At 50.7% G+C, this 12435-nt stretch overlaps 1 protein-coding gene across 1 annotated transcript in view; it reads left to right on the top strand.

The window, feature by feature from the left end:
- The first annotated feature begins 866 nt into the window (after positions 1–866).
- PODXL2 (podocalyxin like 2) overlaps positions 867–12435 on the top strand; it is a 36894-nt gene continuing 25325 nt past the window's right edge. Inside the window, exons 1-2 of the mRNA XM_045989803.1 lie at positions 867–980; positions 7075–7341. Of these exons, the coding sequence (XP_045845759.1) occupies positions 911–980; positions 7075–7341 (337 nt within the window). The 5' untranslated portion in view covers positions 867–910. The remainder of the gene's footprint in view (positions 981–7074; positions 7342–12435) is intronic.

The raw sequence follows: 12435 nt of genomic DNA, 5'->3' as shown, positions 1-12435 counted from the left end.
CCGATTTCCTACCTAATTCCCATTCGTCCATCCAGGTGCCAGCTTAAATGTCGTTTCTCCCGGAAGGCATGTGTGAAGATGTTCTTCTCGACTGTCTCATATTCCCTTCCACGTCTTAACAGACCTTACAATTTAATCATGCAGTCATATATGTGTCGTGTTGGTCTCTGGGTTTGTCTTCTCCACTAGACTAAGCTCTGAGGATAAGGGTTGTGGCTGTTTTGTTCACAACCGTGGAGCCCTGCATATGAAAGAACTTATGTTGCCAAAAGGGACCAAATACTTTACAAAAGTTAAGCAACACTGCTCTGATAGCAGAAAGCCCATATGTAACAGTTGAGGCAACTGAGGCACAAAGGAGAGCTTGCCCAGCTGACGTGCCCTGGAGAAGCCTTCCTCTAGGCGGAGTGACTTGATGTAGGAATAAAGCCACTCTTCATGTCAACTGAGTCAGGGGTCACTCCTGTCTTCTCTGATCAGTGTCCCTCCGTGCAAGTGACCCCCGCTGCCTTTTGGGCGCTCAGGGCATGTTTCCAGTGGAATGGAAGACTAGATGGCTCCAGCGTGCCCTCCTCCGTCGCTGCACTTCAGGCAGGTGGCCGCAGCTCCTGAAGTCGCGAGGTGCGAGGCCGGGACCTCCAGGCGGTCGCGGCCGCAGCCCCGCCCCTACAGGCCTCAGCGGTGCTGATTGGCCGGCCAGGTGCCCGGGCCCAAGAAGAGGGGCGGCCGCCCGCGCGCCCGCCTCGTCTTCGCGGGGGCGCGCCCGCGGCACGCGGCCGGGCGGGGCCGGGGGTGAGTGACGGCCACGCGGGCCAATGGGGCCGGCGCGCGCCGCCGCCACCGCCCGCGCGGCCCCTGACGCCGGCCGAGGCGCCGCGCCGCTGCGGCTGCGGGCGGCGACGGCTGCACCATGGGTTGGCTGCTGCGGGCCGCCGGGCTACCGCCGCTGCTGCCGCCGTTGCTACTGCTGCTGGCCGGGGGTGAGTGCGCGCTGCGCGGGCGGGCGGCCGCGAGGCCGGGGCCGGCGGGCGGCGGCGGGCAGGGCGGGCCGCGGTGCTGGACAGCTCCCGGGCCGCCAACAAAGGGGCCAGCGCGCGAGGCGCGGGAGCGCGGGGCTCGGCGGGGCTGCTGCGCCGTCCGCGACACGCGCGCTCCCAGAGCGGGGGGCGTGGGGCCACGGCGTGTGCCTCGTGTGAAAGCGGCTCCCCGGCGCGGGGGCGTACGTGTGCGCGCGCACACACACACACACACACACACACACGCAGGGGAGGCGCGCGGAGTGTGGCGGCGGGCGCGCCTGCACGCGCTCCCTGGGGGCTCTGTTCGGGGGGCGTTTGGGGAGCGCGGGAGCACGAGCGAGAGGAGGACGGACCCTGGCTGCCAGCCCCGCGACAGCCACACCGGGATGGGGAGGCGGCATTTACAGGTCCCGTGGGGTCACTACAGTGAGCGTGGGCGCCAGTGTCTTGCGGCTCCGAGGGGGAAAGTGCCAAAGAGCCGTACACACAGCTGCTGCGACAATGAGGGCTGTGTGTTTACGCGGTGTAGTGCTACCGGACAGGAGGAGGGGTGTGTCGTTGCGAATGGCTGTCTAGACTGTGCTGGGCAACTTTATTAGGAGCTGACAAAGAAGAGGTATGACAGCACCCAGGTCTCTGCTTGCGACAGTGACACTGCTGGATAGCTCCTGCGCAGCTGCCACGCTGGGCTGGGTGTGAGAGACACTGAGATGTGGTTTTAGTCCGCCGTGCCCAAGGGCAGTGTGTGGGTGATGACAGGTTGGGTGTGGGGGGCAGGTGTGAAATAGATGTGCCTGTGACAGAGCCTGCTGAAAGCTTCCCAGGGGGATACATGGGATTCAGGTGTTTGCTGGCGGATGGTCACAAGGTATGTGGCCGCCTCCCAGACAGGCCACCACCACGGAATGCGGGTGGGTAGAAGTGCTGTCGGTAGGAGCGGGTCAAATAAGGACATGACTGAACAGCTTCCCCATGTGCCGGACACAGCAGAAAGGTGACAGTATGCAACGAGAGCATATTAAGGGGCGGTTGCTACTTGGTGTTGGTGGAGAGACACACCGGAATGAGTGTGTGTGCACATGTGTGTGTGTAGTGTACGCGTTCACTCATCAGATGGTTGGAGTGATTCCACTTCTGATGGACATGCAGGAGTATAACGTGTGTGTGTATGTGGGAGTTGACCTGGCACACTGGCTACTTAGGCACTTTCCGTGAGGTTAACCCCCAAAAAAACAGGCACAGGTGTGCGTCTGTGTGATGAAGGAGAGGCCTTTGAAGGGTCTCTGCCCGAGACGGGAGAGCAGTCTTTGCTTGACAGTGGCAGTGAGATGGGCCATTGCCATGGGCCCTTAGTGACAGAATCCCAGGGAAAATGACTGGACGGGGAAAGTACCTGAGCTTGTCCTGGGAAGGGTCAGTTCAGCAAGGGGTACATTTTCTCCACCATCAGTCCAGGGATGGGTAAGGACCTACGTGTGTGCACAGAAGTATGTCCTTTGGCGTTGGTCTCAGGTGCTCACACACACCTATGTCTATGTTTGCATAGCTTGAACCGTCTCTGGAAGAGGTGAGATTCAACAAATAAATTAAATATTGATTAGTCTGCTCTTTCTTTGTGCAACAGCCGTACCAGGACTGGCAAGCAGCATGCGTCAGGACCCATGTCCAGCTGTGGCTAGGCATGGATGACTGTGGGCAGCTTTACTCCTTCTGTGTTCCCTCCCACCTCCTCCCTCCCGTACACACTTTGTGGTGTACGTTATTACTTCTGTCTTGGTGACACATATGTGTCTGGTAGTATGTGTCTTTATTATACACCTTTCTGTAGAAACCTTTCAAGAGCGCTTGGGCATTGCTTCTCAGATTATCCAGACATGCACACCAGTGTGAGTGTGTGTGTGGTAGGGTGATTGTGCTAGACAATTTCTGTTGTAGCTGACACTTACGGGTGTGGGGGCTGTGTGGCAGATGCTGCCGGGCAGCCCCCGTATTGGTGTCTGGCAAGGGCTTGGGGAGAGCTGTACTTCAAAGCTGCTGATGAGGAGAAGGGTGGGGGTGTAGTGGATGGTGGAAATCAGAAAGGGATGTTTGGATGAGGAGCAGATTGCCGGGGAGATAAAACATGCGGATTACTAAAGCCTTGTTTTTTTCACCCCCTGCTTTCTCTGCCTCTTTTTCCGAGTCTGGGTCAGATTTTCAATTCTTTGAGGCTGGTCACCAAATCCTTTTCACGTGCCTTCTTTTTCTCTCCCTCTTTCTGTTGGGAGTGATGAAATATCAGAAAATTACAGATGCTAGAGGAGAACAAAAGAAAATCGGGGCGCCTAGGTGGTACAGTTGGTTGTGTCCACCTTTTGGTGTCGGCTCAGGCTGTGATTCTATGACATCAAGCCCTGTGTCGGACTCCACAGTCAGCATGGCGTGTGCTTGAGATCTCTCTCCCTCTCCTGCTGCCCCCTCCCCATGTGCTAGTGTGCCCTCTCTCTCAGGTAAGTAAGTCTTTAAAGATTTTATTTATTTATTTGACAGACAGAGATCACAAGTAGGCAGAGAGGCAGGCAGAGAGAGAGAGAGGAGGAAGCAGGCTCCCCGCTGAGCAGAGAACCTGATGTGGGCCTCGATCCCAGGACCCTGAGATCATGACCTGAGCCGAAGGCAGAGGCTTAACCCACTGAGCCACCCAGGTGCCCCAAAGATAAGTAAGTCTTTAAAAGGAAAAAAGAATCAGTCACAAAGAGTATAAATCTGAAATTTTAAATCAGATGGAGTCTCAGTTAAGATTAATTATTAAATGTAAAAGCAATTATACGCAGAATGCTTAGGGTTCAGCTACTATTTTGGTGGGCAAGTTGGAAAATAAGCAAGCTCTTACAATTACTAAATAATTATCCATTGCTAAGGCTTTTGAAAATATCAAGGTCTATATAAAGAAAAAATAACCATCACAGGGAAAAAGATGTTCAAGAAAATGGAACTGTTTACTGGAGAAGAGTGAGAACCCAGATTCCTTTTTTCACAATAGCTTTTTCGGCAAGATTATAAAAATTTCTGTTCATTCATATCAGAAGTTTGGGAAAGGAAGAGAAGGAGGGAGGAGGAGGTGGAAGGAGACGGTGGTGTCTCTGCCTGACAGGTGGACGAGAGAGTTTCAGAGAATGGAGAAACTCGCCTCGTTGTGGAAATGGTAGGGAGTGGTCCCAGGGAATTCCACAGACTGCAGTCCTCTGAACAGGGAGCTTCATTGACTAAGCAGTATTTGATTTCCAGAAGCGGGAAATCAACAGGACTGCTGGCCAGACTTTCCTTGAGAGGGCTGACACAGTTTCCTCAAGATCCACGCCACTGTGGAGAGAAGGCCCAAGGCCTAGAAGGGAGTGACTTCGCTCCCACCGTGCCCCAGTTCAGCTCCGAGAGAGGCAACACTCAGGTTTTGAAGAGGCAATGCAAGTTTGAGCCTCCAGAGGCTAAAATCCCAAGAATTCCTAAATAAAACTAGTTTGTACTTTTCTAAAGAGGCTGACATAATGTCTTTCCCAATGTACCTGCTAGAGGCTGGTTCATGTAGACAAAGATTTTCACCCAATGACTTTTTCAAAGATTGGCTGCTCAGGTGACCTGGAGATCTGTAAAATGTTTATTTAATTATTACAAACATTTCTTGTCAATTGACTTTTTTTCTCTGTGGACTGCGTGAGTTTTTTTCAGGTAAGTTTATTGCATTTGGCTCCCCCAATCTTGGGGGTACCACTTCTACAGTTGTATCTGCTGGTATCATATTTAAAATTTAGACTACACTTTTCAAACCGTGGTCATTTTTGAGGGGAGAAACCAGCTAATTACAGCACTTCTATTAACTGGCTGTGTGATTGTGACCTTATGGTCCTGAGCTCTCCCTTATTTCGCCTGTGAAACAGGAGGGTTATTTATTCAAACACCTGTTGTGTTCCTGTCGTATTTCAGAGTCTGTCAAGGCACTGGGCCGACCAAGTAGACTCAGACACGAGGCATACAGAGTGAGGGAAGGAGACCATAGATGGCCAGCTCCGATTTGAGAGAAAAGTGCAGTGATTGGTTCAGAAGACTATGGTGCTAGGCGTGGTGCCTAGCCTACACTGGGAATACCCGGGAGAGCTTCTCAGAAGCAGGAGCTGGGCAGGTGGGGGCAGGTGGCCCTAGGCATTACCTGTTTTTGGTTAAAGGTTTTTTGAAGCTTGTATGCTGTCCCATGTTTCCACGCATTAGTCCTGGTTTTGTTTTTGTTTTTTGTTTTTGAAGTCACATAGAATAACTCTGATCTCTATTACTCACATCAACCTTTTATTTTAATATATTTGAAGATACTGACCATTGTCTCTCTTGCATGTTCTTTTTTCCTGGCCAAGAACATCCCAGTTCTCTATTCTTTATAAAGGATAATAATACTTAGATTTCTGGAATACCGTCTGCTCATTATGGCACGGTCTGCATGGACCTTCCCTCATTTGAGGCCCCTGCCTTCCAGAGGGCTGTGGAATTTTTGCTTTACCGATGAGGAACCTGGGGCCCCTGGTGAAGTAGCTTACACAGAACGGCTCCCCCAGGGAAGCCAGAACCCAAACCTGCTTCCCTGGCCCAAGCTCTCTCTACTAGACTGTCCTCCTGTGTTTTAGATCAAGACCTGTTTATCCTCATCCACACATTTTTTAACTGTGTTAAGCTCCTTTCCCTCGGGGCTCTCCTTTCGGTCAGATGCTGTATTCATGGTCCCGTGTTGCCCGATCGTGCACACATAGCTCACGGGGTTTCCACCACGCTCTGGGTGCCAAGCTTAGGGCTTATCACGACTGCAGAAGGCAGTTGTGAAACTTCGGGTTGAGACCATGCAGGGCATGGAGCATGCAGCACAAATAGTGTTAGCTCTCACTTTTTTATTCTAAACATCATGAAAATTTTCCATGAACTCTTCAGGCCAGGACCCGGTGTACAACAGGGGAGAGCAGGAATCTAACTCTTGATCGTATCACTGAATGTTAGTCTTGGAAAAGAGAACTTAGAGGTCATTTCAACCACCTTCCTTATTTTTAAGGATGAGGAGATAGACCCAGAGGTTTTAAGTGATTTTCCAGAAGACATAGAGCAAGTTAGTAATATTTGTGTTATTAAGCTAGTACTTAAGGTGTGAAGCTGGCCCATAGGGCTGTCTTCCTCTTCTCAGTGAATGGAAGTGAGAGACGGAAGAAAGGTGCCCTTTTTTTTTTTTTAAAGATTTTATTTATTTATTTGACAGAGAGAGAGATCACAAGTAGGCAGAGAGGCAGGCAGAGAGAGAGGAGGAAGCAGGCTCCCTGCGGAGCAGAGAGCCCGATGCGGGGCTCGATCCCAGGACCCTGAGATCATGACCTGAGCCGAAGGCAGCGGCTTAATCCACTGAGCCACCCAGGCGCCCCGAAAGGTGCCCTTTAATATTGAGTTTTGTTCATTTGTTTTATAAATTAGGAAAGAGGGATCCAAGATGCTAAACAAAGATGTTGGGACCAATGCTGGCTGAATCCGACCTGCCGTCTCACCGAGTCTTTAAAGAGTGTTCAGGAGATCGGATTGCTGACATCCGAATCTCATTCTTAATGCACTTTTGGAAAACGTTCAGCTTAGGACAGAAGCCTGGGGACCGGTGTGCACACGAGGTCCTTCAGAGCAGGGACTTGTTCTTCCCTGCATCTGTGCCCGCTACAGCCCAGCACAGCTGTAGTGAAGGTGGCCACTGGTGGCCGTTTCTGAGTGAACAAACACTGCCCCCGCCGCTACCGCCAAGCCAGTGCTGAGTCCGATGACCCTCTCCAGCCCACCTCCCTCGGGCTCACCTTTGGTCCTGCTACCGGGAGGGCTGAACAGCTCGGCCTTTGTGGAGTTAGAACAGCATCTCAGAATCCCCCGGCAGTCCCTGGATGTCAGGAGTGTCTCCCCCCAAGTCCCCAAAGGCACCCCTGTGTTCTTTGCTGTTGGAGACGTGTCTTAACCGCATGCCCGTCTTGCCTTTCTGGCCTCTTCTAACCATCCGGCTTTCTTATCTGTGCAGGAGCATCCCTGGGCACGTGTGTAGCAGGGTCCGATGAGCCTGGCCCAGAGGGCCTCACCTCCACCTCCTTGCTGGACCTCCTGCCGCCCACGGGTCTGGAGCCGCTGGACTCGGAGGAGCCCAGTGAGGCCATGGGACTGGGAGCCCCCGGCTCGGGTCTCCCCAGTGAAGAGAGCGAAGAGTCACGCCTTCTGCAGCCACCACAGTACTTCTGGGAAGAGGAGGAGGAGCTGAATGACTCCAGTCTGGACCTGGGACCCACTGCAGGTAGCGCTTCTTACCTGAGACTTGGTGCTCCTTGCAGTTGGGAGGGAGGCTGGCTAGGCAAAATGCCAGAGGACCGTTTCCTTGCTCAAATCCTATCTCTTGCCTCTCCCTGCCAGCTTTTATCGTGCCGCCGTCCACCTGTATCCCAGAGCCAAGTCTCTGGGACCCTGGTGTCCTACTGGTCCCCGAGGCTCTTTTCGCTTTAACATTTGCTGCTGTTTAGGGAGCCCATGTTCTGCGCTCGTGTAACACCATGTAATGCAACAGCCTGGGAGGGTAACTTTCCCCCCATGTAAACATGCAAAAACCACTGCTCAGAGGGGTTAAGATCATCCTTAAATTCATCAGTGCTCATTTGCTCATCTGCTCAGCCATGATCCAAGCCAGGGCTTCCCAAGGTTCCTGTACCCCTGCTGAGGTCTCCCTGACCCTGGGTCAAGGCAACGCCCTTCTCTCAGTCACGCCCCAGAGCTGGTTCGTGGGTTTCCAGAGCATGGCTGATGAACCCGTGTGGGGCAGCGACCTGGGGCCAGGGCCCAAGCTGGAATGCACGCAGCTGGGAGCTGGATGCAGATGCGGCGGAGCGCGTTGGCCATGCTCCTGGCTTCAGCAGCTGTGCACGTTCTTGGCCAGCAGGAGCCCGTTTGTACATGCCAGACCGCCACGTTGTGTGTGTGCTTGCCCGTGCACACGGGGGCAGGCTGTTACAGAACGCAGTTTGGATTTTTCTCTTAGCATATATAATATTTTGGGTTTGTGTCCTCTAATTATGAAAATAATACTTGGAAATTGTAGAAAATACAAAAGATGCAAAGAAGGAAACGAAAGTCACTCATAACCTCACAACTAAAAGAGAATCACTAGTCATAGTTTGGGATACATCCTTGTAGTCCCTTTTATGTGCCAAATTGGAATCATAATATTTTCACTTAAAATATTTAATAAATGTATTTCCGCATAATTGAATACTCTTTTTAAACCTGATTGTTAGTGACTATGAAGTATTTCGTCATGTGGCTCATCACAGGTTTAAAACCAGCTCCCTTTTGTTGAATATTTAGGTTGTCCCCGAGTTTTAATGTTGCTAAAACTATCGTCATATATTTTTACACTTCTCTGATTGTCTCCTCGTGATACATTTCTAGAATAAAATTCTAGGTGTAAAGATGTATCAGTCGGGGTCCTAGCCGGAAAAAGAAGATATGACCAAACTGAGATAACCCAGAGAGAGTTTATTTATAGAATAGGGAACTTAGAAAGGTATGGGCAGGGGATAGGCCAACCACAGAGGAGTCCAGGGTCCTGGGCAGCAGAGCACTCAGTTTTCCTACACCCAAAGGGATGGCGGGAGAGATGGATGAAAGGAACCAGGAGGGACAGAGAGTGCTGGCAAGGAAGTGATCCTGGCAAGGGCTGTGACCCAGCAGGGGAGAAACCAGGGGAGGAAGTACCTGACCCCTCTCCTCCCATCTTCTGCCAGAATCCCTGTCAGTCTCTCTTCCGCTCCCTCTTTCCGGGAGTCCGGTCGGGAAGCAGGGACACTTGGCCTGTTGCGGTAACTCCTGGGTCCATCTCCCAGGGCAGAGGACAGGGTGGAGAAGTATAGAGAGAAGATCTGGAGGGGATGAGACATGTCTGGCACAAAGAATAGGAATCTTTCCACGGACTTTTGTTAAATATTTCCAAACCGGCCTCTAGGAAGATCTTTCCAGTTCGCATACCCACCTGAGGTAGAATGAATGGCAGGTTGTTGGACCCTCCTCACCACTGCGTTTTGTCACTTAGAAATCTTGGTCAACTTGATAGGGAAATTATAATGGGTTTTGATTGCTAGTGAATTAACATGTATGTGTGTGTATGTATGTATGTATGTATGTACGTATTCTGACCGCTTATGATCCTCTCCGATTTGAGGCATAGTATAATGAAGATCAGGCTCTGGGGCTAGGCAGATTCCAAAGTTTCAGCACCGACACCTAACGGCTATGTGATTTTTGGCAGGGAGCAACCTGAGCCTGTTTTTCCATCCGGGAAGTAGTATCATAGGGTTGTGAGGTTTAAATGCAGTAATTCAATGAAGGCTCCCCGTACAGCGCTTCGTACTTCTAGGTACTCTGTATTACGTATCATTGCTTTTCCATTTTTTTCTATTGGGGTTTTAATTATTTTTATCACTGTACCAATCCTCACATAAAAGGAATACATTCTCTGATGTATATAGAAAACATTTTTCCAGTTTATCAATTGCTTTAAATAGTAATTTTTGACATACATTAATTTGTTTTACAAACTTCACAGTCTTTCTTTTGAAATGTTTTAATGTTTTTCTTTGCTTTATGTTTAGAAAAATCCTTTCCCTCCCTCTGATATATGTACCTTTATTTCCTTTATTTTTTTAACATTAAATTTTTACATTTAACTCTTTATTCTAGCAGTAATTTACTTTGGTATGTGGTATAAGATAGGGATTTAGTTCATTTCCCCCATTAAGCTAGCCTGTTACTGCAGCAGAATAGGCTGATAAATCTAACCCCTTGTCGTGGAAAAGAAGCACTAGACAATTAGATGTGCTTGGGTCTTTCTCTGGAAAGACCCTTGAGAATCTATTCTAAGACAAGCAGTCATTCCGAGGGCCTGAGCCAAGAAAGCAACAGTGCTGAGCCTAGGACCATCCTCAGGATCACAGTGGGATGGCCCTGAGGCTTTGCTGAACTAATTTTTTCTGCCTCTCACTTCCCTTTCCCTCCTTTTCCTCTCTCCTCCTCTCTCTTCTTCTCCCACTAGCCTCTCTGCGTCTCTTAATAGTGAAAATAGAAAGTCATCGACCACGTGTTCTGTCACGGGCACTTGGCATCTGCTCTCCTCCTTATGCCAGCTCTGCAGCGTGGTCTGTCTCCTCTTCTCTGCTCCTCACCCTGAACGACTGTGAGACGGGGACTCAGGCGCCCTGCACGAAGAGTGGGTGAGAGCCCTGGAGGAGGGAGAGGAAGGAAGGCTGCTTTTCCCAGGCTTCCACATCTCTCACCTTCCCATGGGGCCCTTACCTTTCCTTGGGTCCGTCTCTTCTCTGTACACCTCCAAGGCAATTTGTGAAAACACAGTACCCACAGGATACAAGTGAAACATCTTAGTACTGAGTACAGAGTACTGAGTATTGTACTTAGTACTGCAGAAAGTGTTCCTGATGCTCTGGCCCAGCCCCTCAGCCTCATCTCCTTCCCTGCTCCTGCAAGCGTCGGTTCACTAGCCTATTATCACTGGTGGATGCGGGACTGAGGCACAGGGAAGCTAAGTGCTTTAACAAGGTCACACTTGGTATGAGACAGAGCTGGATCAAGGATTGGTGTGTTCTCAGGCCTGTTCCCTGAGCCTGTGGTGCCCTTCCTCCTGTCCTGTCTGCCTGGAGCGCTCTTCTCCATCCCAGCTGCCAGGCAGACTTGTCATCATCCTGCAGCACCTAGCTCAGAAGACACAGCTTCTGAGAGGCCTTTGGATCTCTACCAAGTGGGCAGGACTGCACGTGGTTGTGCGCATGGTGCCCTGTCCAGGGCGCCTTGCGGAGTAGGGGAGCTGGGGCTCAAGTCCAGCCTGCATGCTACTCATGCAGTCAGGCTGGATGGAAGGAGTGCCTTCTTCTAAGTCATCTGCCCAGAGGGGCATCTCCATGAGCTTAGCAGTGGCCCTGACGTGAAGCTAGCCATTTCTGCTTCTGTGTCCTCATGGTACCTTGATAATACTGGTGAGGTCATCCCAGACACAGAGCGTGTTCCAGGTGCGAGGCTCATTTGTAGGGGGAGGAAGTCCAGAGAGGACAGTGTGTGCCAGCCCTCTCTGCCTGCAAGGAAAGAGGGCATTGCCTCTTTGGGTTTGCCCCTCAGGTTAGAGGAGACCCAAGGAAACTTCAAAGGGCCTGCCCGGAGGAAGAGTGTGTCCAGAGGTCAGAGTGACCATGCAAAGTGCTGTCCTAACAGCCCTTGGGGACATGGCTACATCCATGTCCAAGAGCAATGACTGCTGAAAGCCAGGCGGTGGATGGGCCTAATCTCAGACCCAATACCCTTCTAGTAATTATGACATCGACCCACATATGAACACCTAGTGCGTGCCAGGCACCATGCTAGGTATTTCTGTATACTATCTCATTTAATCTCAACAGAAACAAGTATATATTGTTACTCCCATTTGACCAGTGAACAAACTGAGGCTCCAGGAGTTTGCATAAGAGCCCAGCTACCCAGTGTAAGAACCAGGAATCAAACCCAAGCTTCCAGACTCCATAGCCTTGGCTCTTTCTATTAGGTTGCCTCTCAGCTCAACCATTTATTAGAGACTAGCAGTAATGTCTTATATTTTACATAGTAAATATTACCGTTTTTTCCCTTAGAATGTTCTCTGTGATTAGCTCATTTGAACTTCACAACTCTGTGCACTCTGTAGGGTCCACAGGCAGGAGTTGTCACTGCTTCACAGATGCTGAAACCCAGGCCCAGAGAGAGTAAGAGCTTTGCCCAAGGCCGCACAGCTTGTGTACGGCGGAGCTGAGTCTGGAATCAGTGGCTCCTGAGCGCCTGGGCCTAGTGACCCACTGTGGAAGCACAAAGATAGCATGTGTTAGAAGGGAAACCAGTGTGTTTTGTTGTCACGAGTACTTTGCTATACTTTTCATTGCTAGTTTGCTGGACCTAGAAGAGCCAGAGCTAGAGCCTTCCTTACAGTGACGATTCTGAGGTCCCACAGCAAAAACAGGCACTGGTCTTTCTGCTCAGCTGATGACAAGGGCTGGGACCTTGAGCGCATGTTCCTTGTCTGATCTTGGCTTCAATCTCTCCTCTGTAAGTGAGGAATGATAGACTGAAGCCTTCTCCAGCTTTAAAACATTATGGTTTTCTGACATTCCGGGTGAGAAGAGTGATCTCGGCAAAGTAGGGGGAAAGAAGTAGAATGTAGATCGGCCTTCCACCAACTAGCATCAAGCCAACTTAAGACCTGAACAAGTAATTCAGACAAGATTGTTAATGATTAAGAACAGTTTCCCAGGTTACCCACTCATCCCAAGGCTGTCTCTCCTGTCACCCTCCGCCCTTTCATTCTCCG

Source organism: Meles meles, chromosome 20 (assembly GCF_922984935.1).
Source record: "Meles meles chromosome 20, mMelMel3.1 paternal haplotype, whole genome shotgun sequence".
Lineage (NCBI taxonomy): Eukaryota > Metazoa > Chordata > Mammalia > Carnivora > Mustelidae > Meles > Meles meles.
Note: the sequence above shows the minus strand (reverse complement) of the source record. Positions and strands in the feature narration are given on the sequence as shown.